General features: G+C 44.6%; 1 protein-coding gene across 1 annotated transcript in view; it reads left to right on the top strand.

The window, feature by feature from the left end:
- The window catches only part of MAEL (maelstrom spermatogenic transposon silencer), a 30,971-nt gene extending 16,506 nt beyond the window's left edge, over nucleotides 1-14,465 (top strand). Inside the window, exons 5-12 of the mRNA XM_029579035.1 lie at nucleotides 2,700-2,741; nucleotides 3,181-3,308; nucleotides 8,495-8,549; nucleotides 11,001-11,142; nucleotides 11,838-11,900; nucleotides 12,137-12,269; nucleotides 12,545-12,614; nucleotides 12,753-14,465. Of these exons, the coding sequence (XP_029434895.1) occupies nucleotides 2,700-2,741; nucleotides 3,181-3,308; nucleotides 8,495-8,549; nucleotides 11,001-11,142; nucleotides 11,838-11,900; nucleotides 12,137-12,269; nucleotides 12,545-12,614; nucleotides 12,753-12,871 (752 nt within the window). The 3' untranslated portion in view covers nucleotides 12,872-14,465. The remainder of the gene's footprint in view (nucleotides 1-2,699; nucleotides 2,742-3,180; nucleotides 3,309-8,494; nucleotides 8,550-11,000; nucleotides 11,143-11,837; nucleotides 11,901-12,136; nucleotides 12,270-12,544; nucleotides 12,615-12,752) is intronic.
- The last annotated feature ends 11,443 nt before the right edge of the window (nucleotides 14,466-25,908 follow it).

Here is a 25,908-nt window from a genome sequence, read left to right as displayed (position 1 = left end):
CTGCTGCAAATATTTTTAGATGTGTGCAGAATATACATCCATTTAAAAGAATCACACATCCTGTGCATGCCATGCCTGCTGGATAAAGCTGGCGTCTGCTGATAGCTTGCACTTCCCAAGGCTTTGTATCCCTTTTTATCCAGGAGAACGTCCCCATCAGTACCCCTGCTGCTAAATCTGTCCCTTTGCAGTGGCATGTGAAACTTCCTGCCTCTGTTTTGTGTACTGTTAAGCATGAGCACATAGGCTGAGCCCATGCGGCTTAGCTTTTTGAGAATTGCTCTGTTTCTCGGACTGAAGTTTTTGGATGCACCTGAGCGCTCTGTTGCAATTTACTTGGTTCTGCTGAACCCCAAATGTGACAGGAACATCTGGGGTACACTGGAGGTGCAAATCAGCAAGTGGTATCATAAATCCTCAATACATCAGCTGTTAACAAGAGGAAGGATTTGGAGGGGGGAGAGACATAAGAATACAGGAACATGCCATACTGGGTCAGACCAAGGGTTTATCAAGCCCAGCATCCTGTTTCCAACAGTGGCCAATCCAGGCCATAAGAACCTGGCAAGTACTCAAAAACTAAGCCTATCCCATGCTACTGTTGCTAATAATAGCAGTGGCTATTCTCTAAGCCAATTTAATAGCAGGTAATAGACTTCTCCTCCAAGAACTTATCCAATCCTGTTTTTAAACACAGCTACACTAACTGCACTAACCACATCCTCTGGCAACAAATTCCAGAGTTTAATTGTGCGTTGAGTGAAAAAGAACTTTCTCCGATTAGTTTTAAATGTGCTACATGCTAACTTCAAGGAGTACCCCCTAGTCATTCTATTATCTATTATCTACCCGTTCTAGACCTCTCATGATTTTAAACACCTCTATCATATCCCACCTCAGCAATCTCTTCTCCAAGCTGAAAAGTCCTAACCTCTTTAGTCTTTCCTCATAGGGGAGCTGTTCCATTCCCTTTATCATGTTGGTCGCCCTTCTCTGTACCTTCTCCATTGCAACTATATCTTTTTTGATATGCGGCGACCAGAATTGTACACAGTATAAAGGTGTGGTCTCACCATGGAGTGATTATTTATTTAAAAAACTTTTTCTATACCGACCTTTATGGTTGAGGGACCATATCAGATTAGAGGCATTATGACATTTTCCGTTTTATTCACCATTCCCTTTCTAATTCCTAGCATTCTGTTTGCTTTTTTGACTGCCGCAGCACACTGAACCGACGATTTCAATGTGTTATCCACTATGATGCCTATATCTCTTTCTTGAGTGGTAGCATTTAATATGGAGCCTAACATTGTGTAACTATAGCAAGGGCTATTTTTCCCTATATGCATCACCTTGCACTTGTCCATTAAATTTCATCTGCCATTTGGATGCTCAATCTTCGTCGTGCAAGGTCCTCCTGCAATTTATCACAATCCGCTTCTGATTTTAACTACTCTGAATAATTTTGTATCTGCAAATTTGATTACATCACTCGACAAGGAGCTGTGGGGTGTGAAGGGATCAGAGGGAGGGAATGTGGAGAAGTGATTGGAGGGGCTGCAAATGAGGGGAGAAAAGGGATGCAAAAGAAGGGAGGTCGTGTTGAAGGGTGTGATTGAATCATCCCTTCTCTCCTGATCCTGGATCTTCTTCCCCCAGTCTAGGATCCCTGATTACATCTACCCTCTATCCTATCCCCTCCCCCCCCCCCCCCCCTAAAAAAAGATATCAGAAAAGGACTTCCACTTTTATAAAGTAAAATACAAATGTACATTAATATGCAAGAATGCTACAATGGCCACAGAATTTGCTAACTGTTGCCGCAGAATCCTAAAACATTTGCTGCAGAAAACGGGGGCAGGACGCCGACAATAGTTCAGCTGGAACAACTGAATGTGTAATATCTTTTTATGAGAGGAGTTACTGTGGTCATGGGTAGGCCAGACACTTGGTCTGGCTCTGGAATACAGTGTTTGTAAAAGCAGTATAGATTTTTAAATAAAACAATGTAGATCAAAACTGTTTACAGAGACAGTATCCATGTATAGGTCCAGCACACACAATTAGGATTGCTGGAAAGTGTTTGGAAGGGCAGATAGGTGCCCGATTCTGGGATCTCTAGTCATTTTCTAGAACTGGGCCTACCTCTGAGGAAGCTGGAAAGACGAAATTGTTCAGAGAGAACCAACTTCCTTATATTCAGCTAGAAGGGATGAATTCCATCTGACAGTTTGAGCTGTGGGTATATTATTTAAATAGGCAGGAAAAACACCCTAAACCACTATCACAAACTTCCTTCTTTGTGAAAACCCAATCCAACCTGCCCTGGTGCAGTGAAGCCTTTTTAATACACAAAATCGTAGATGAACCCCCCCCCCCCCCCCAACATGAGGTATTTGCATGCTAGGGCTTTCCCCTTGCTATAGTAGCATTTTGATTTTTCTTAGTAATGTCCAGTATTAAAAGTAAATTGCATCTAGGGACAGAACGTGTCCCAAGAACGCCAGTTTCTGTGATTTTTAAACTCCCCAGGGTCCCCCTCTCTTTTGATGGACTCCTTTCCCCGTTCTGTGGCACAATCAGAATGGTTACAGCACAGCCGTGTTTAAAACAGCGACCATAAGTCTGGTGGGTACAACTCAGACTGTTGAACTGTGCACTAAAACGCTTAAAAAATTTTTTTTCCCCTTCTCCAGGGGAGATACCACGTGGTTTCCGGTTTCATTGTCAAGCTGCAAGTGAGTATTGGTAGGAGGTGGGGGTGGGGGGGGGGGGGGGGGGGGGGGGGGGGGCAAAGCTGCTGTTCCTCTCTTGATTGCATAACTTCACAGAATAATGTAGGTTGCATTTTGGAGCACAGTAACTGCCTCTCCTGCGCAGCCCCTAACAGGTCTAGTGATGTACATACTAATTTTGCTTTCTGCGTCATGTTCATGGCCTGTAGGCTTGATATGAAGGTGAGGGGATTTTTTTCTTTTTCTTTACCCTGTGCATAATGGTGGCTTCCACTGAGGCAGGTTATTTCATTCATTTAAACTGTGGACGTCTTTCCTTACTCCCTTCCATTCTTTCTTTCTATTGTGTGTTTCAAAGGACGTGTTAAGTTACCTGAAAGCAGATCTCGTTTCTGTTGAACTGTAATTTGTAAGCCTGTCCTGGTTTTCCATGTATTACCAGGTGATGCCACTCACCAGATCCCTCTCTCTGGCTTTGAGTTCGCAAATGGTAGATACCATAACCTGTTTCGTGAACTCTGCACTTTTGTCTGTCCAAATCCAGGGAGCAGTGCTACGGTCTACTGCAAGGTATGTAACTGGGGTTCTGTGTGCACTAAGGCCCTTCCTCCAGGGTATCTAGGAAGAAGCAGGGTCATATTATAAAATAGCATAGTAAATGACAGCAGAAAGACTAAATTGGCCCATTGTCTGCCCAGTTGCAGTTCATTTTTGGATAGATGCGTTATGGGAATTTGTTTAACACTTTTCTCACAGGACAAGCAGGATGGTTGTCCTCACAAATGGGTGACATCGAGGATGGAGCCCACCACGGAAAACTTCTGTCAGAGTTTAAACAGAACTTTGACTGGCCCCTACTGGGCATGCCCAGCAAGGCACTGACCCTGCAGCCAGCAGGGGTCTCCCTTCAGTCTTCTTTTTTCCGCGCAGCAGTTGCCACGCGGTGAAAGGAGGTCTCTAACCACGTTCCTGACAGGAATTTGGAAATTAATTTCCTAAGAAAATTTGCCCCTCAGGGGTCTCCCTTCGACAAATTTTTAGTCATCTTACGGAACCCGGTAAGTTTTTTGCCTTCTTCCATCGACTGCCGTCTATTTTGGCCCTCGAGGCCTGTGGGCACTTACCGATCCCCAGCCTCAAGTGTGGTTTCCCATACTCCAGGATCTCTCCATCCGCAGGCACATCCCTCTGGGAACGGATCCGCATCTGCTCACTCAAAACGACGGATGCCTCCTCCATCCCAACCTCCAAGCCTTGTCCCTGACGGCATGGATGTTGAAAGGTTAGTCCTTCAGCCTTTTAACCTTTCGGATTCGGTTTCTCGTGTCCTGATAGCTTCACGAAAGCCCTCTACCAGAAGATCCTATTCATATAAATGGAAAAGGTACACATCATGGTGCACTTCTCAGTCCCTTGATCCCCTTTCCTGTCCAATCTCTAAGTTCTTGGACTATTTATGGCACCTATCAGAATCCGGTCTAAAGACCTCTTCCATTAGGATGCATGTCAGTGCGGTAGCCGCCTTCCATAAAGGTGTACAGGGTGTCCCTATTTCAGTACAACCCCTGGTAACACGTTTTCTTAAAGGCTTGCTCCATCTGAAGCCACCCTTACGTCCTCCGGCCCCATCTTGGGACCTTAACCTGGTTCTTGGTCGTCTAATGAAACCTCCTTTCGAACCTCTGCACTCCTGTGAATTAAAGTATCTCACATGGAAAGTGTTATTCCTTTTGGCTATCACTTCAGCTCGCAGGGTTAGTGAATTGCAGGCCCTAGTTACCTATCCGCCTTACACTAAGCTCCTGCAGGACCGGGCGGTACTCCGCACTCACCCTAAATTTTTACCTAAGGTAGTTTCTGAGTTTCATATTAATCAATCCATCATACTACCTATCTTTTTTCCCAGGCCCCACTCCAACTCCGGGGAACAGACTCTGCATACCCTAGACTGCAAACGAGCTCTAGCTTTTTATCTAGACCGTACAGTTGCTCACAGGAAGAGCACTCAATTATTTGTCTCTTTCCATCCTAACAAGTTAGGACATCCTGTGGGTAAGCAGGCTCTTTCCTCCTGGTTGGCGGACTGCATTTCTTTTTGCTATCAGCAAGCTGGCATTCCTTTTCAAGACCGTGTGAAAGCACACTCTGTGAGGGCCATGGCGACGTCAGTGGCACACCTTCGATCGGTGCCGCTTCCTGACATCTGCAAAGCTGCAACCTGGAGTTCTCTCCATACCTTTGCAGCCCACTATTGTTTGGACAAAGCTGGAAGACAGGACTCCATCTTCGGCCAATCTGTCTTGCGTAACCTTTTTCCAACGTGATGTACCAACACCCTTCCACCTTCCCGGTAGGGTGCGGATGCCCTTTACCAAATACCACCCCAGTTGTTGTGCCTGTTGCACGTCATTGGGTGCATTTGGTGCAAGTCAGGACATCCTCAGCTCGGTACTCACCCATTTGTGAGGACAACCATCCTGCTTGTCCTGTGAGAAAGCAAATGTTGCTTACCTGATGTAACAGGTGTTCTCACAGGACAGCAGGATGTTAGTCCTCACGAAACCCGCCCGCCACCCCGCGGTGTTGGGTTTGTTTTGTTTTTTACTTTTTAGGCACTGCCTGTAGCTTTGAAAATCAGACTGAAGGGAGACCCCTGCTGGCTGCAGGGTCAGTGCCTTGCTGGGCATGCCCAGTAGGGGCCAGTCAAAGTTCTGTTTAAACTTTGACAGAAGTTTTCCGTGGTGGGCTCCATCCTCGATGTCACCCATTTGTGAGGACTAACATCCTGCTGTCCTGTGAGAACACCTGTTACATCAGGTAAGCAACATTTGCTAACTCTGCACTTTTTACCTGAATTTACAACCCCTTTCCTACCACTGCCCTTCATATCAGCAAACTTCTAACTCAACTGCCCCCTAACACCGCTTCTACTTCAACACCACATCAGACCGCCTTCAAAAATTCCCGCTTAGAAGAACTGGAACTCACTTCTTCCATTGAGATCCAAGGTATACTACGGAAAATGAAACCATCTTCTCACCCTTCGGACCACATCCCCTCGAAATTGCTTCTATCAATTCCTGACTCCATTTCCAAATCCCTGTCAGACATCATAAATTGCTCATTAACGCAAGGATCTTACCCAGATGACCTAAAATTGGCCTCTCTCAAACCTCTACTCAAGAAACCTAATCTAGATCCTAATGACCCAAACAACTACCGTCCGATCGCCAACCTCCCCTTCATAGCCAAGATTATGGAGAAATTGGTGAACACCCGACTCTCAAACTACATTGAAGAAAACAACCTCCTTTTCCCATCACAATACGGTTTCCGCAAAACACTAAGCACGGAGTCCCTCCTCATTTCCTTAACAGATCACCTCATCCTGGGCCTCGATAAAGGTCAAGCCTTCTTACTGATCCTACTGGACCTTTCTTCAGCCTTTGACACTGTTAATCATTCATTACTCATTAACCAGTTAGCCTCCATAGGTATCTCAGGCACAGCTCTATCTTGGTTCATATCATTTCTCAGCAATAGAGGATACAAGGTCAAGATACAGAACAAAGAATCCTCTCAACACCCGTCGTCAGTAGGAGTCCCACAGGGGTCCTCCCTGTCTCCTACTTTATTTAACATTTACCTTATACCGTTATGCCAACTTCTCACCGACCTCAACCTCAAACACTTCCTTTACGCGGACGATATCCAGGTCCTGATACCCATTAAGGATTCCTTCGCAAAAACTCTAGCTTACTGGGATAAATGCCTTCAAAAAATTAAACTCCTCCTCACCAGCCTAAACCTGGTATTAAATTCCGGCAAAACTGAACTCCTGCTCATCGCCTCAGAAAACAGCACCATCACCTCTGCACAACAAGCCACGCCAACAATCACACAAGTGAGAGACCTAGGAGTCTTAATTGATAATCGCCTGAATTTCAAAGCCACTATTAACAAAACCACCAAAGACTGTTTCTACCAACTACAAGTGCTGAAAAGAATTAGACCACTTTTCCATGCCCAAGATTTCAGAACCATTCTACAAGCAATCATTTTTTCAAAATTAGACTATTGTAACACCATCCTACTTGGCCTTCCCGCTTCATACACCAAACCGCTTCAGATGGTGCAAAATGCAGCTGCACGAATTCTGACAAATACCAGAAGAAGGGACCACATAACCCCCATTCTAAAGAGCCTCCATTGGCTACCTATACACTTTAGAATAATATACAAGGCCATGCTTACCACATACAAAAAATCAACCAACTGGCTCCCATTGACCTACAGATCCCTCTCCGACTACACAATTCGTCAAGACCGACAAGAGATGCATACAGGGGATCGCTACAGGTACCACCGTCCAAATCCACCAGACACTGCACACTAAGAGACCGGGCTTTCTCTACAGCCATTCCACCGTTATGGAACTCCATCCCCTCAAATCTAAGAACAGAACCATGCATCTCAACTTTCAATAAAAGACTAAAGACCTGGATATTCACACAAGCTTTCCCGGACGCCAATTGATAGAACACCGCCAAGCCACCCCTAATCTCCAACTATACCATGGTTAACTAATCTCCAACATGGTTTACTATTCTCCATCTCGGTTAACTAATCTCCAAATACACCATGGTCATCCTTATCTTCTATCGTTTACCTGTGTGAATTTTAATAACCTTTCCTTTCTCTTCCTTCTCAGCCAAGTTCTTATCACCCTGTTATATGTAACTGCCTTTTCAACACCATTGTTATAGTTATGTTTACTATGCACCCCTGTTTTATGTGAACCAGCACGATGTGACTGCTGTCTCGAATGCCGGTATATAAAAATCTGAAATAAATAAATAAATAAATAAAATATCAGTCCCAAGCATGCCCAGAATGTAAAGTAGTAGCCTCTTCCATTATCGCTGGTTGGCCATTTCTGGCCTCATCATCTTCCTCTGATTCTTACAAGTCAAACACCCACTCCAAGTCCCCTTCAGTATCTTATTGCTAAGTTCTCTGAATTTTTTTTTTTAAACAATTGGGTTTTGAATTGGATCCCAAAAAAGAAGAAAAATGGGTAGAAGCTACTCTTCCTAGAGTATACCCTTGTATAGGAGGAATGGCAGTTGGACTAAACCTTTTTGTATAAAGAAATTTCACTTTTTTTTTGTTTAAAATCTTTTCATAGTGTGTTTCTAGATACATGAGATCACCTTTTTATCAGACACCTCAATAGGTAAAATCTGAAATAGCCAAATCTGTGTAAAATGGTCATCTTAACCAGTGTATCCCTTGGCAGCCAGGTTTTCAGGTTTTCCCCAGTGAATATGTATGAGACGTTTTGCATACATTGGAGACCCAGAGTATACAAATCTCTCTTGCATGTTCATTGGGGATATCCTGAAAACCTGACTGGTTAGGTGTGTCTCCAAGAGAGGGTTGGAAAGCACTGATCTTGATACTAGGCATGCACCCAAGCCAAGATGTATTAAATCTGGTCCAAATCTGCAGGTCCCTAGCCAGAGAAGGCATGAAGTGTCTAGTTGTATGTGCTTTTATTTTAAAATATGTTCCAAGCCCAAGAGGATCCGGCAGTGTTACAGCCTGATAACTGGCCTGTTCTTATCTAATGGAGGTGGTTATCCTATTGGCGAGGACAGAGGAGTGGGGGATGGGGGGTGCAGGTGGTAGACATATCCAGCACACATTGCACAGCTGTCTTTTGTGTTATTTTTAAACTGAACTTTCTCTTCCAGTCTACTGACAGGTATAGAGTCAGCTGGTGCTTGAAATTGCTGGCATCCAAAGCAGGTAAGAAGGGGGCTAATCTAGTTTCAAACTTGCAGCTTTTCTCGGACAATCTCCCCCCCCCCCCCCCCATATGAAACAGTAGCTCCTTGGAAGGGATTTGCATTTTGCTTTACTGCAGAGTTGGGGGGAATGGGGGAACATGAGAGCCAACATTGGATATCATGTGAGTATTTTTCATTAGAAAGGAAGCTGTGGAAAAGGAAACCATAGTGTGAGGGCATGGACTTAAGTAATATAAATTTTCACAGAAAGAGTGGTGGATGCAGCAAAGCACCCTGCGCGCGCCCCCCCCCCCCCCCCCCCCCAGGTCCCCCCCGCCCGGCCTTTCACCCTCTCTCTCAGCCCGCCTGATCCCCTCCCCTCCTCCCCTGGCCACCTCCCTTTATCCTCGACACCCAGCCACCTCCCTACCCCCCCCCTTTTTTTCCCCTTTTCCCCTGCCCTCCACACCCCCTACATACCCTTGAAGAAACCCTTCCCAGTAATTACCTCCTGTTTCAATTGTTCCTTATTCCTATTTAATCAAATGTTTCCTGTACATTAGGCATCTGTACATAGCATTCCTCTTTTCCGCTTTATTCCCTCCCTTTTACCTCTGTTATCTATACCTCTCCCCCCTACCCCCCTCAAATCTCTATTCCTTGGTTCCATTTATTGTTTATTTTGTTGTATTTGGTTTTGGGTTTGTTTTTGCTCTTGCGTTAGTTTTTTCATACTGTTTTATTGTCATTTTGTTATACTGTATCTCCCACCTGAGTTCATTGTAAACCGGCATGATGTGCTTCACGAATGTCGGTAGATAAAAGTTAAATAAATAAATAAATAAATAAATCATGGGATGAAGACAGAGGATCCTTAGTTGCAGGGAAGAGAAGATAAAGCCAGAAATGCTCAGCCTTTTGGCTAAGATCAAGATGACATTGAGTTCAGGGCTATGGGTTGAGGACAGACTGAGACATTCATGTTCACTATGCAGGGGTGCATGCCCCATTTGGTTATCTGCTGATATACCCACCATTGTCTATGCAGGAGGGTTAAACCACCTTTTTTTTTTTTTTTTTTAATTTAATTTAAAGATTACTGTATTCCAACAGGAAAATAAATCAGGCAGACTACACAACCATCATATTCAGTTTGTATGGTTTTTGCATATCAGATTTGATAGTGTTATCTGGTGGCTTATTGAAAGCACTACAGTGATTTCTCATTTTTATAAGAGATGGAAAGCCAATTTAGGAACACTGTTCAGGGCAAAGAGTAACGTGTGACAGCAGTAACAGTCAAGGGATTACTTTGGAGGTATAACTCTTCCATTTATTGCAGTTGGTATATCATGAATTGATAGAAGCAAAAAGTAATCTTTTTTTTTTTTTTTTTTTTTTTTATTATAAATATATATTTTTTTCTTAAGGGAATCCACTACCTACATAGTTTTATTTGGGACTTTGGGTTAAATTGAATACTGTGACTAAGACAGTTCATTTCATGTGTTTTGAGAAGGGGTTGACTTTTTTTTTTTTTTTTTTTTTTTAAACCCTTCCCTTTTAGGTTTGTTTCCTTCCCTGACCCATCTTTCTGCCTGTCCTCATGCATTGTTTTGTGCTGAATTGCATCATGTGACCCTAGTAACTTATTGTTCCTGCATTGTCTATAGGGAGCAACAGCATTAAGGGTTGCCAGTGATAAACTGCTGTCAGGGCTGGATTTGGGGTGGGCGAACAGGGTGGTCATCTGGGGTGCCGTGAGCTGGAGGGTGGCCTGAGTGCCGCCATCATCACCCAACCTGCGGCAGCTTGGCCTCGGCAGTTCTCATCCCACCACAACTTGAGGCTCATTGACTTGGCAGACCCCATCCTGTCACTACCAAAGAGAGGTGTGTTGGGAGGGAGGCAGAAGTGTCACTTTTTGACACAGCAAGCATTTGCCCTAGAGCTGGCCCTGATTGAAGTAATTTTGATAAGTTGAAACTTCAGCCCACTCCTTCTAGCCGCAGATGTAGTAGGTGCTGCTGCAATCAAGGCAGCCACAGAAAACTTAAGGGCCCTTTCTAGGAGTTTATGCAGTATCATATATTTTTTTTTTTTTTTTTTTAATCTTAGACCCTTCCCCTATACCTTACACATTTCTGCTCTACTTTTGAAGTCATCCTCATTTGGCTACAAGTATGAAGGGTGTAGGGTCCAGTCTGGTTCTTAGCACTCCTTACCTGTGGCTTATTTGTATTTTTTAGGGGTTTTGGGGAGGGTGGAGAGCTGTTCAGTGGCAGGGAAATGTAAGAGCATAAGTATTACATTTTAAAATCCTTCTGTCCTGCCATTGGTCATCCATTGTGATGGGCTCAGTATCCATTCTCAAACCTGCTACTATTTCTTTGGTGCTCTGCTCCAGTTTTTGCCTCTCCCTCTGACAATAGTCTGCCTATTCCCCCCCCCCCCCACCCCTCAACATCAGGAATGGAGAACAGGTTTCTGCTGTTGAATGTGGAGGATCTGGTAATAGAACTTTACCAGCGCAAATTGCATGAGGAACCTTCAAAAACCCAAGTGCGCAGCTTACTGGAAGTCTTCCAGTGGGACTATTCATGTAATACCAGGTATGTTTTATGTATATTCCCAGCTTTCACACACAGGCCTCTCCCCATCCACCTCCCTCCCCCAGCACTCTCTCTCTCTCTCTCTCCTTATAAACAAGGATGCACTCTGGAGCTCTTTGCTTTGAGAATGTGGACACATTGCTGTTCAAGGTAGCTCTTAATTTTTGTGGGTCTTGCCTTTCTGCGCTAATTAATCTCCACCAGTTATTCGGCAGTGGTGTCTGCGTAGCTCAGGAGACATTTTAGTGGGTGGTGTTCTGCATTGCCTGGTGGGGAAACTGTATTTCATTCCTGCCTCAAACTTGCTTGATCTGACCGGTGCTCGAAAGTGTTGCTAGGGAAGCCTTGGCACATCCAGGGAGAGCAATATGACCTGTCCTAAAACCTGTTTCAACATTCACACTTCAGATTTGCAGCATAATGTATTTTCGTAATGGTGAGAATAGCCAATTAGGAACTTTAGCTATTCTTTTTTTAAACAATGCATCAAGCAAAGTATTCCTGATTTATCTTCACTATTTTATTTTAAAAACCTTACAGTAATATTGCTGCTTCCAGAGTGGCTGGGCTGGCTGGCTGCACGTTACCAAAGACCCTAACTAGGAATTTTGACATACAGCTTTTAAGCCCTGGCAGTGATGTGCATGAGGTCAGTCTCCTAATGCTCTTTCTGAGGCATTTTGATTTCTCTTCAGGTGCAAATGGCATGAGGAGAATGACATTTTATTCTGTGCGTTGGCAGTATGCAAGAAAATAGCGTAAGTACAGACCTATTTCTACATCTGATTTTTCAGCCCTAACACACTGGTTATTTTTCTAGCTCAAATAAGAAACACAAATCTCTACTCATTATCTGTAGGAGGAACTTCGTGGTGTCTGAAGCATACATAATTTCATACCGTTAGCAAAAGTAGTCTCTCTTAAAACTTAACTGGATTTTGCTTGTTGCCATAGCAATGTTGGTGACTTTTTTTTTTTTTTTAACACTTTTCAGATATTGCATTAGCAATTCTTTGGCCTCCGTTTATGGGATCCCATTAACACCGAACCACTTGCCTTTTCAAGACCAAGTTGTCAGCAGTACCGTTAGCCCTAAGATGGTGATACTAGATGCTGGACGTTTCCAGGTAGCTGTTTGCCATTCCCAGTCATTCTGCTAGGGAGCTTGATGTCTGTGTTGCTGGAATTTGACAAGCAATAGAATCTTCTTAAGAGCTGGTGCAGAGGAGTGTAAGGAAGCTTAGTCTGTTCTAGAGGTGCTACACCTCATGGCTTGATTTCTGTAATGGGGAAAAGGCATTCCATCTTGTGGGGTGGGGGAGAGGTTATGGTGACTGTCTGTGCACACGCGCACACCATATTTAGACAAGGATTTTGAGGCGCATTCTTTACCTTCTTGCAGAGACAGAAAACCCAAACCCTTTCAAATTCCTGTTATTTCGGTGGTATTGGTCAAGGCCAGGGATATGCAGGTGAGCTAAATGTCATTTTAGGATAGTTAAGGAGATTGGAGTCTGTTGCTGTGTTGATTCAGTCAGATCAAATGAATGCATTGTTGAAGTTTCTTTTCTTAATGTATTTGTGATTTCATCTTGTCCCACATGTTATAGGCAATTCTGGTCCTCCTCCCAGCGGAGTGCACACTTCCTATGGCACAGGCATCGGACGCGGACGAGGAATCATTCGTCTGTTGGAGAGCATTGCTGCATCAAGGGCTTCCAGCTGCTGAGAAAATAATCCTTTTTATACATCATAGCTGCCAGGAGTGTCTCCCTCCACATGGTCTTTCCCCCTTCAACATCTCTTGGAATCCCAGCCATCCTCTGACTACGAACCACAGACTTTCCAGAAGAGGCGGTCATATACATCAGTGAAAACATGAAGTCCTCCATTGAATTTACAAGCATGACTTTGACTAGTTTATTGCAAAGCCTACTCCAAGCAATTATATTCTCTGAGCTCAGATTATGGTGGGTCTGCTCACTAGGAAGTTTCTCGTCAGAGGCTGAGAAGCTAAGATGGCAAGGTCTGCTGATGCACTTCAACAATTTTTTGAGATAAGTACAACAGTACATAGGTTGCAGTTTCATAGTTTCTTGAGCCATTGTTTGTAAGCTTAAAATGTGTTGCATTGCCTCTGTTATAGCTTTGGGTACTAAAGCATCTTCCCTACTATGGTGGTACTTGTTAATTTTGTATACAGCTTTGTAGTTTCAAAAAGCAGTTTATAAATTGGTTAAAATTGTAGCCTAGCTTTGGAGAAGGATGATAGAAGAGTAGTGGGCTCTGGGTAACCTTTGCCAAGAGCAAAGTATGCTTTGGGCTATTTGGTTGTTGCTGGGCACTAATGCTTCTCTTGCAAGTTATCATTTAATGTGGCTATTGTTTCAATTTGTGAGGCTTTTGTTTCATAAAGCACAGTGGGATTGTGTTTTAAACCAGTATAGAACCTACAACGTATTAGGTTTTGCACTAAAGCTGAGATTTATTTTAAGTTTCTTCCTTACATTCAGGGCCAGGGTTGCCTTTAGTTCATTCTCAAACAAGTTTAAAAAGAACTGATGTTCCCATGGGTTGGTTTGTTTATTTATTTTACATACAAGATTTAATAGCAAAAAGTGAAGGTACAATCTTGGGACTTGCAAAAAAAAAAAAAAAAAAGTTAATGTGCCCTTTTTGTATACCTGTTTCTGAGCTTATCACCAAGGCTTTGGCTGCAGCCTCTGCTAGTAAGATCATTTGGGGCTGCAGATCTGTGGAACTGCAGTAAAATTATATGTGGGTTGTTTTTGTTTTGGGTTTTTTTTAATGCGTTACCTGCCATATTTTTCCTTCCATTAAGACTTGAGGGCCATGCAGTCTGAACAACTGGCATAAACTTGATTTTTAAGCCTGAATTCTCAGTCCCCCTTCACCCCCAGGAGATCTGGGTACAAACCAGTTTACCCTCTCGCATCCAGCTACACACGCCAACTTTTTTCCCATGTGGCGCTACTGGAGGATGAGTAATATACAATGTGTTCTGTAACCTTTTCACACACACGTTATATATACACATACAATTTTTTGTGGGTTTTTTTTGTGGGTTTTTTTTGTTTAACTACAGCAAGGCTGTGCTTAATGATGAGTTCACTAAAATCTCATGTTTTGTATACCTAGCCAAAGAAAAAAGAGAAACAAACCTAAATCATGAAGAAACCATCCAGAAAACTTTTTAAAGGAACAGATTTGTTGCAGCAATGAGCGTTCTGTTACAAACCCAAGTTTCTTTAAGAAGATGGCACTGCTGAGGGAAGAGGAAACCTTTTTCCAAAAAAAAAAAATTTTTTGATAGGTTTCAGCTTGGTAAGCAGATGAAAATCTAACTAATACCACTTGTGTGTAACAGTATCTGCATATCTAAATGTTACCAGTGTAACAATGCTTAAAGAAAATGCCGGAAATGAATGGCACATGCTGATTGGTCTCCAACATTTCTAATCTCCACATTTTGGGATACCAGGAAGGCCTATGACTGGGGTTTGCAAGGGATCGGCCAAGATTCACTGAAGCCTTTTTCTCCTCCCATTCTGTATCTAAAAGAGAAGCTTTAATGGATCAGGCCCCTAATGCATATGATCAAGTGATTGGAAAAGGTGGTGCTCAAATGAGAAATTTAAGGGATAATAAGGAAGCTCTTTTTGCAGATATTTTCAGGCCGATGCAATATCAGCATGTAAAAAAGTGTCCAAACTGGGCGCACGTTTTTTGAACATGCGCACATTCACCTCTCCTGGGCGCTTGATGCAATAGACAAATGAGCTGCTGCGCTAAAAGGGACGTGCAGTGGGTAATTTGTGCAACCCTAGTGCTCTGCATCAGGCATCCAGAAGAAGTGGCTGTGCATCTAGAACAGCCTGGCCAGAGCTCCCTCCCCACCACCAGCAGGGCTGTTCCTGACTGGTCCTTTTCACTGACACTTGTCAGAAGGCTGTCCTGAAAGGGGATTGGTCCTTTCACTAACGTGACAGTAAATGGATCAATCGGCAGGAAGTGAAGGAGTGAATAAATTAATATCAAGTGCCTAATACTTAACATTAAGTTATATTTATATCTAGTTTTCACCCCCCTGTTTAATGTACTCTATTGGTTATATGTAAGGGCCCCGCCCAAAAGTTAATCCTGTTCCGCTGTTATATGTAAGGGCTCTGCCCAAATGTTTTTGTTTTTTGTAAACCGATGCGATGTGTCAACGGATGTCGGTATAAAAGAGACCTTAAATAAATAAATAAATAAATAAATTAATATAGTCACTCCTTCACTCATTGCCAGCAGGGGTTCTGATTGGGCCAGACCTTGGAGATGCTGCTTTCTGTGGTGTGTCGTTTCCCCCCCCCCCCCCCCCCCCCCCCCAATGAGGAGCCACAGAAAGGCTTTTTGTTTTTTTTGAAAGCCCTTGAGCAGGACATAATTCTGCATTCTGTGGTTCCTCTTTAGTATCGCTAGGATACTAATAGGAGAGGAATCGCAGAAAGCAGGACTTTTTTTTTTTTTTTTTTTTTTAATTAGCCCTTGAGCGCCACATGCTTTTACGCCTGCTCCTGGGCAGGCGTTTAAATTTGCAGTATTAAAATGGGCACCATGGCAGTGTAGCAATGTTTTGCATTGGGGGGGGGGGGGTTATAGCTAATTGCCTGATCAACGTGAATTTACATGTGATGAGTGCTATTAGCTACGTACTGGTTTAGATGTGCGTTTTGGATGCCATAATCCCCTTATTGCATGAGGGGTTTTGGATTCGCGTCAAAGCGTGTGTAAAGCCATGCGCTCAGCTGAGCACAGTATATTGCATTGGCCTGTTGGTGTGTTAAAAATAAATAAACCTTGTGGTGCTTTTCAATGTAACTACTGAGCTTATTCTTCCCTGGGTGCTTAGCAAGGGGTGCAAAACTTTTTTTTTTTATTCTAGTTTTGTGCATTCCCTGCGAGCTCTTTATAGAAATAAAATGCTTGTTTTCTTTTTCTTTAAAGATTAAGCATTGCAACAACCTTTTCAACCATTACTTGGTTTATTTACTTTTTTTTTTTTTTTTTTTTTGTGTGTGGAGTTTGAGTTTTTTTCATGATAAATAGTTTGGTTTGTCTAGATCAGGGGTGGCCAACGCCAGTCCTCAAGCCACAAAGTGTCTTTTTCAGGACATCCACGATGAACATATCTAAGGCACATTTTGTCTGCATGCCTCCATTGTATGCAAATCTATCTCATGCATGTTCATTGTGGATATCCTGAAAACCAGATCTATTAGTGGCTCTTGAGAACTGAAGTTGACCACCCTTGGTCTTGATTAATGGCAGGGTTTAGTTAGTGGGGAAAAGTTGATTGAGCTGAGATTACCCTGACATAACTGATCTTAATCTGTTTAAAATACATTATAGTAAAATACTTTCATTTGCTGCCATTCTGTATTACTTTTTTGTGAAGTTGAGGGACTTGTTCTTAGCTGTACATCAGTGTCTAGATGCCATGAGTGTGTTTCCCTGGAATTAAATGGCACAATATTCATCACATTTTGGAATACTTTCTGTATGTGTAGTTGTAATGGATCTGACGCAGTTTTGGGCAAGTTCTGCCTGGAAATGTTTTTGCCCCTTCAGAGAGTAGGATAATCTCAAAAGCCTTCCATGCATTTCTCCTCCCCAATAACTTAACCCAACACCCAAATTGTCAGGGACAAGGCTGGGGTGTCTTTCCCAGATCCCCTCATATGTGGGCACGTCCCAGAAAGCGGAGTCCTTGCGTTCCAGATGGAACTTCTCAGTACCCATGGCCAGTCTGTGTGTTTGTAACTTTTGGATACGTTTGTGCCATGGAACATCTGGCAGTACCTGGAGGCTTGGGTTTTCATTCAGGTGAGTTTGGGGTCCCTGCCTGCTCGCCGTGCCTTCAGCCTTGCCTTCATGCTTTTTGTGGAGAGCTCCTGTTCTGGGCAGAAACCACAGCCAGCTGGATGGAACAAGAAGTCCTATTCCACTGGGGGTAGGACCTTGGATCTTGCCTAGCTATACATTTTGTTTGGTGCCATAAAAGAAAAAAAAAAAAGGTGGGGGGAGGGGGTGGCACACTTCCATTCCTAGTCAATATTAGAAATTGAGAAGGGGCTTGTGTGAAAACTGCCGTGCCTGAGGGAGGACATGGTCTGTTGGCACAGCACAGGTTTAAGTGGAGAATGTTGTACTAAAGGTATGAAACATAGTGGAGGAAGAGAGTATAAGTTTTTAAAAAAAGACAATAAGAGAAGTGAACAAAATTTTGCTGGTAGCTGCCACTCAGTTCCTTTTTGGGCTTGCTAATTATCATTTGCTGGAGCTTGGTGGGTGTTGCAGTTCAGTCTGTTTAGTGGGTCTTCTGTTGCCTTTTGTTTCTCCTAAGCATTGTGTTGGGATAGGCTGCATTGTCCAGTTTAGTCATAATAAGTCTTTGCTTCTATACAGCTATGACATTGCTTTAAAGGGATGAATTAGATCCAGTGAAATTTTACCTTTTGACTTGGGGGAGGGGGGGATTTACATATCCTGTTTTATTGAATGCTGCAGCTATTGATTGCTCATGATATAACTATTTGTAAGGCTCAGTGTTTACCGAAAAGGAATGTTCTGCCTCCTAGCAACAGCTAGCATAACCCCGCCCCCATGTCTGTCATCCTCTGTCTTAGACCCGATTAGTCTCGTGCCAACTCACAGTAGCTGTATCTCACCAGCAAATACAACTTGGATCTTCTCTCCTAGATCTGGTCGATTGACTGTTTTCTAGGCTGTTGGGAAAATCATGGTGCCAGGGCTTTGTTCTCTCTCATGGGTGCGCTGTGGACTTTTTAAAATATATCCGAAGCAAGAAACCTGTGAGGGAGTTGGACTGTTAGATGACAGAGGGGTAAAGGGGCTCTTAGGGAAGATAAAGCCATTGCAGAAAGACTAAATGAATTCTTTGCTTCCATGCTTACTAATGAGGGTGTTGGGGAGATACCAGTTCCGGAGATGGTTTTCAGGGGTGATGAGTCAGGCAAACTGAACAAAATCCCTGTGAACCTGGAAGATGTAGTAGGCCAGATTCACAAACTAAAGAGTAACAAATCACCTGGACTGGATGGTATGCATCCTAGGGTACTGAAGGAACTCAAATGAAATTTCTGATCTATTAGTTAAAATTTTTAACCTATCATTAAAATCATCCATTGTACCTGAAGACTGGAGGCTGGCCAATGTATAACTCCAATATTTAAAAAAGGCTCCGGGGCTATCTGGGTAACTATAGACCAGTGAGCCTGACTTCAGTGCCGGGAAAAATAGTGGAAACTATTCTCACGATCAAAATCGTAAGCATATAGAAAGACATGATTTAATGGAACACATTCAACATGGATTTACCCAAGGGAAGTCTTGCCTAACAAATCTGCTTCATTTTTTTTTAAGGGGTTAATAAACATGTGGATAAAGGTGAACTGGTAGATGTAGTGTATTTGGATTTTCAGAAGACATTTGACAGTCCCTCGTGAGAGGCTTCTAAGAAAACTAAAAAGTCATGGGATAGGTGATGTCCTTTCGTGGATTACAAACTGGTTAAAAGACAGGCAACAGAGTAGGATTAAATGGTCAATTTTCTCAGTGGAAAAGGGTAAACAGTGGAGTGCCTCAGGGATCTGTACTTGGACTGGTGCTTTTCAAAATAGATAGATATAGATAGATATAGATTCCTTTATATGATCTGGAAAGGAATACAAGTGAGGTTATCAAATTTGCGGATGATACAAAATTATTCAGAGTAGTTAAATCACAAGCGGATTGTGATACATTACAGGAGGATCTTGCAAGACTGGAAGATTGCAAGATGTTGCATATAGGGAAATATAATCCTTGCTGTTATACAATGTTAGGTTCCATATTAGGAGATCTAGGCATCATAATGGATAATACTTTAAAATCGTCGGCTTAGTATGCTGCAGTAGTCAAAAAAGCAAACAGAATGTTAGGAATTATTAGGAAAGGAATGGTTAATAAAATGGAAAATGTCAAAATGCCTCTATATCGCTCCATGGTGAGACCGCACCTTGAATACTGTGTATAATTCTGGTCGCCGCATCTCAAAGATATAGTTGCGATGGAGAAGGTACAGAGAAGGGCAACCGAAATGATAAAGGGGATGGAACAGCTCCCATATGAGGAAAGGCTGAAGAGGTTAGGGCTGTTCAGTTTGGAGAAGAGACAGCTGAGGGAGGATATGATAGAGGTCTTTAAGATCATGAGAGGTCTTGAACGAGTAGATGTGACTCGGTTATTTACACTTTCGAATAATAGAAGGACTAGGGGGCACTCCATGAAGTTAGCAAGTAGCACATTTAAGACTAATTGGAGAAAATGTTTTCACTTAACGCACAATAAAGCTCTGGAATTTGTTGCTAGAGGATGTGGTTAGTGCAGTTAGTGTAGCTGGGTTCAAAAAAGGTTTGGATAAGTTCTTGGAGAAGTCCATTAACGGCTAATCAAGTTTACTTAATAGCAATTGCTATTCCCGGCATCAGTAGCATGGGATCTTCTTAGTGTTTGGGTAATTGCCAGGTTCTTGTGGCCTGGTTTGGCCTCTTTTGGAAACAGGATGCTGGGCTTGATGGACCCTTGGTCTGACCCAGCATGGAAATTTCTTATGTTCTTATGGCCAAGACCAACCTCCCACATCCAGGTTACAAAGATCAACAGCAAATACGGTCAGCCAGTGCTTTTCAAAATGAATAGAAGCTTAAATAACTTTGAAGTGATACGCAGAAAAGAGAAATTCCAGCAGTTTAACCATTAAAAAAACCAAAGTTTTTTTTTTTATAAAGTGTATAGTTCTTCCCTTAGTAACATAAGTGGCAAGTAAAAGGCTGCACATGCTGACTACCTGATGCATTCCAGGGCTCTTCTCAAACAGGGAAGAAGCTTTGGGAAGCAGGTAGGAGATGATCCAATACTAAAATGCAACTTTTGCTATGTTGGGAGAGCTTCTGTGAAATCAGTATTTAAATGTAGCCTTTGATAAAGAGCTTCAGGAATCCCCTGTGTGTAGTCCTAGCACCGCATGTGTGTTTAAAACCTGCTGTAAACTCCATCTGTGAAAGAGCCCTAATTTGGGCTTTAGAAAGACTCCAGTGATTTTTTTTTTATTTTTATTTTTTTTTGCATGTGCAGAGAAAACACTGTCCAGTCCTCTCTCTTCAAGAGATAATGGTGCTTGCCTTCCAAACCTAAGTCCTAACTCAGGAATTCCACTTTCCGGTCTTGAGCATACAATTTTTTTTTCCCTGACACATCACCTGCCCTGTTTTTTGTTGTTTTTTTTTGGGGGGGGGGGGGGTTCCATGGTGTTTTATCCTATAACTGACCTATAGTCTCTTGCCATAAGCTTTGCTCTCCTTTCCAGGACTAAGTGAAAGGACATGTCAAATATGATGGAGGGAGGAATTTTATGTACATAGTCACTTCTCTGACCCCCACCCATGGCTTTACCCCTTTTTTTTTTTGGCCATAGCTGGAGAACACCTAGCTGTGGCCAAGAAAAAGTAAAAATTAAAAAATACAGGTGCTGTCAGTGTATGCATGCATTTATGTGCAGAGAGGCTGGATGTTCCCATACATGTTTTACCTGCATGTACACAAGCCTTCGACTTGGAAAATGTGTAGAAAATGGCTCTTTGCATGCCCCATGAGAGATGCATTTTAATATTGTTTCATGTTTGAATAAGGCACCGTTGTTGATGGAATACAAAGAGTAGACCCTAAGGAATCAAAAGCAAATACATTTTGGTGCATGATCTGCTGAGTCTCACAATATAGCAAATTATGGAGAAATGCATTTGTGGTTGCAGTATGAAGCTTTCTTAAAGATGAATGAGGAGAGAATGGGAATAATAGACCTACTGAAGATTGGAAAGGGGGGCTATCTTTTCAGTCAAGGGAAGAAGGGGTTTACTTTTTGACAAATGAATCTTCCACTGTGTTAGGGAACAGCACATACTGAATTAAGTATCCCTTTAAACCTAAGTGTTTCCCTTAAAAAAATTCATATATATGTACCTGAATTTTTTAAGGGTATAATTCAGAGCTTGCTTTTTTTTTTTCTGCTGAATTAGCAACCAGATTCCACATCCTTGGAGGATAACTTTTTTTTTTTTTTTTTCTGTTGAGGGGAGGGGATAATGGTAATGTGCATTTGGAAACCCTGAAGAAGTGGCAGTTGTTGTAGTGCCACACATCAACCCTCAAGGCTAGAGGATGGGAATGAAGAGTAGAGCCATGGGGGTGGCTTGCTGGAATGTTAACTACTACTTGGTGATTACTACCCTTACTCAAAAAATCCCTTGCACGGTTAATGCAACTCAAACATTGCTCTCTGCTTCAATGGCAAAGGGAAATGTGAAAAAGAGGATTTGCATTCAGGCAACAAGCAACAAGGACTGAACTTCACAATCTGGGTAAACAAATAATCATGGGAGTAGCTGCTTATTACGGCGGTTAATACCCTAAACCAATTAAGCCTGATACATCACTTTGAAAGCATATACAGCGTTGCTATCTGCTTCAACGGTAGAAGGAAGTGAGGAAAATCAGGATTTCCTAGCATGTAGCAGATGGACTCAAGACCAATGGGTATAGCGTACTCCTGATAGCAGTTGGAGACTGATCAGATTTCAATCTGAAGTCGGCCCTAGTACATATACCACTTCAGGAAGTGCAGCTCTTTGATATTTTCTGTCTCCATAGCAGTTAGGGACTACCTGCATGCTCTCACAGCGTTAAGAGTAAATTCAACGGAGAAAACCCAAAATAAGAAGAAAACTTACCTCGATAGACGAGCCCCGCAGTCCTGCGGTGACACCCTTGGGTCCCTCCCCCAGTTGAGAATTCCCGAGGTGATTTCTGTGATCCCTTGGAGGCAAGCCTCGGTCCAGCGGCCGACCCTCGGTAGGGACCTAGCCCCCAATTTCGGGTGTGGCTGAGAGGCAGCGAGTGCAGCCTAGAGCGCAGCAGTGAAGGTATTTGCCCTCTCCCCCTGCAGCCGGAGACCACCCGGAATGAAACCGGGAAGCGCCGAAGACAAGGTAAGGTAAAAATCTTCTTTAAAGACTCCTGTCTCCGAAGCTCGAGGAGTCGCACAGGTCGCCGACCAGGGCCACCGGGTTGATCTGCCCTAGCAGGGCTAGGCCCCGGTTAGATCCAAGGGTCCTCCCACGTGGAGACCCTCCGAGGGGGTTGCCATATTGTCAGCTTGGTCGCAGTCGCCATTTTGGCCATGTCCACCGTCCCAATCCGTGCGCACAAAGGCGAGCCATGCGCACAAGATACGCGCGTATCACGTGCTTACTGCACCGGACGCATAACTGTGACTCGTGTGCACACCAGCGCGCACATGCTGAGCGCACACCCAACCACGCGCACATCTTCGCACCGGAGCGCTTAACAGATTTTACGCATCTATATCCATGGCACCCACTGAAAAGGAGCTCAAGGCTCAGGGCCTTTGCCCAGCATGCCACATCAGAGCCGCACAACAGGAAGAGGCCAACGCCCTGTGTATCCAGTGGGAGGGGGCCCTGGGGGAACTAGCCCAGGGCCAGCCCCAGTCGGGGCTGGGTTCTAGCTCCTCAAGTACCCCGGACCTAGTGAACCCCAGCGGGGACCCCCCCTCAATTGGGACCCCCCCAGGGATGCAGCGCCTCCTAGCTTGGACCCAGCATCTATCTCCTGGGTGGAATTCTTCAAAGGCCTGCACACCTTCGTTCACATGCAGATGGTACCCCTGGTAACATGGCTGCAGCCTCCACCAGAGGACCTTTACGCCCCGGACCCCTCTAAGCCCAGAGATGTGAATCCACAGCCCAGAAGACCCACTTATGGGGACACGGACAACTCTGAGGAGGAATCAGAGCCCCTGGAGGAGGGGGAACTCCCTCCGGGGACAGAGCCTCACCGGACCATGAGGCACTTCTTCACCAAGGACAAGCTTCCAGACCTGGTCACCCACAGCCTGAAGGAGTTTGCTATCCTGGGCACAAGTGCCTCGGGGGAACCTAAGACAAACCCCCCCTGCTAGAGGGACAACGTCCGACCTCCCACCATTTCCCTCTTTTACAAGCCTTCCAACAGCTAATCGACCTGGAATGGGTTGCACCAGAATCTACATTCAAAGGGGGACGGGCTCTGGCAGCCATGTACCCTCTGGACCTGGCAGCCAAAGACCTTCTGACATACCCAAAAGTGGATGCCATGGTCTGCGCAGTCTCGAAGCGCACTACCATCCTGTGGAGGGAGCTGCAGCCCTCAAGGACGCTCAAGACAGACATCTGGAATCCACCCTCAAACAGTCGTTTGACGTCGCTGCTATGTCTCTACAGATAGCAGCCTACTGTGCCGTGGTGACACGTGCCTACCTATCACAGACCAGGAGCAACATTCCTGGGGAAGCCATTCCTCGTGGACGCTGCCTCTGACTTGGTATGCACTGCAGCTAGAGGAGTGTCATCAGCCGTGGCAGCCAGGAGGCAACTCCAAAGCTGGTCGGCCGATGCATCTTCTAAAACGAGACTCACAAGGATGCCTTTCAAGGGATCCTTCCTGTGTGGAAGCGAACTAGAGAAACTCGCTAACAAATGGGGTGAGTCCCGCTGCCACGGCTACCGGAGGACAGGAATAAGAGAAACCAGCAACATTCCCCCCCCCCCCCCCCCCCCCCCCCCGATCTTCCAGGGGCAGAAGTTCACAGCACTTCAACCCATACAGAAACACTTATCAAGTGCCTCATCCTACAAGCAGGAACCAGTCCTTTCAGAACAAGCACAACGACAGGGGAACCATCTCGGGACCAGGCCACAGCCGCACCCCACAACGAGAATCAGCCGACCCATCCAAAGGAAGAAGCCATAGGGGGCAGACTTGCCCTATTCTACCAAAGATGGGTCGAGATAACTTTGGACAATTTATTATTTGGGGTACTACCTGGATTTCCTCCGAACCCCTCCGGACAAGTTCGTGGAATCCCCCTGCCACAACCCCTCCATGAGGGTGGCAGTGGAAGCTACACTGACCAGATTACTAGCCCTAGAGGCCATAGCCCCAGTGCCTCCACAACAAATACTGGGCATTATTCCATGTATTTTATCGTCCCCAAGAAAGAGGGAACGTTCAGACCCATCTTGGACCTCAAGTCTGTCAACCGTCACTTGAAGATCCCCCACTTCTGCATGGAAACCCTACGCTCTGTAATAAGGGCAATACAACCAGGAGAGTTTCTCACATCCCTGGATCTGTCAGAAGCCTACATACGCATTCCAATCCATCAAGAACATCAGCGCTTTCTGCGCTTCAAAATCCTGGACCATCACTACCAGTTCCGGGCACTACCTTTCGGGTTAGCCACAGCACCCCGGACGTTCATAAAGATCATAGTGGTGGTGGCGGCGGCAACACTGAGGAAGGAAGGAATCCTCGTACACTCTTTCCTAGACGATTGGCTGATCAGGGCGAAATCTCCAGAGGAAAGTTACCGGGCAACCAACAGAGTCAAAACTCTACTGGAGAACCTCTGATGGGTGGTCAACACAAACAAGAGCTGTCTGCAGCCCTCCCAGTCTCTAGAATATTTAGGAGTCCAATTTGACACCAAGCAAGACAAGGTCATCCTGACACCAACAAGGAGATCAAAACTGATGAACCAGCTGCAAACCCTGCTGAGCGAACCTCACCCCAGAGCATGGGATTTACCTACACGTCTTCTGTCTCATGACATCCACACTGGAAGTAGTGCCATGGGCACGTGCTCACATGAGACCCCCTACAACTCTCACTTCTATCTTGCTGGAACCCACTGTCCCAGAACTACACGTACGTCTATATCTCCCGGGCAGAGTTTGGACCCAACTACGATGGTGGCTACAAGACGGCCACTTAAGCCAGGGAACAAGGTTATCCTCACAGACCTGGATCCTGCTCACCACGGATGCCAACCTACGAGAATGGGGAGCAGACTGCAAAGAGCTAACCGCCAAAGGGCAGTGGAACACAGAGTCGGGATGGAACATCAATCGCCTAGAAGCCCAGGCAGTCAGACTAGCCTGCCTACGGTTCGGCCACAGACTCCGAGACAAAGGGGGTCAGAGTAATGTCGGACAACGCCACAACAGTGGCCTAGATCAACTGTCAGGGAGGAACCAGAAGCCAACAGGTGTCTCTGGAAATAGACCCCTAATGTGGGCGGAAGCAAATCTCCAGGAGATCTCAGCCATCCACATCACTGCAGATTATCTCAGCAGAGAAAGTCTAGACCCAGGAGAATGGGTGCTGTCGCCTGCGGCGTTCCAACTGATAGTGAACCATTGGGGAACACAGACCACAGATCTTCTGGCAAACCGGTCCAATGCCCAAGTACCCAGTTTCTTCAGCCGCAGATGGGAAACTCCAGTCCCAGGGAATCAATACCCTGGTACAGACCTGGCCACAGGAGACTCTGTTATACACCTTCCCGCCGTGGCCTCTATTGGGCGCAATAATTCACAAGATAGAACAACACAGGGGACCAGTCATTCTGGTGGCCCCGGACTGGCCAAGAAGACCGAGGTACGCAGACATGCGAAGGCTACTGACAGGGACCCCCCTGCCACTACCTCCACACAGAGACCTGCTCCGACAAGGACCTATCCTCCCCAAGGATCCATCTCTATTCTCTCTTATGGTCTGGCCATTGAGTGGGATTCTCCTGAG

Source organism: Rhinatrema bivittatum, chromosome 15 (genome assembly GCF_901001135.1).
Source record: "Rhinatrema bivittatum chromosome 15, aRhiBiv1.1, whole genome shotgun sequence".
In the NCBI taxonomy this organism is placed as follows: Eukaryota; Metazoa; Chordata; class Amphibia; order Gymnophiona; family Rhinatrematidae; genus Rhinatrema; species Rhinatrema bivittatum.
This window is presented reverse-complemented; position numbering and strand designations above follow the sequence as displayed.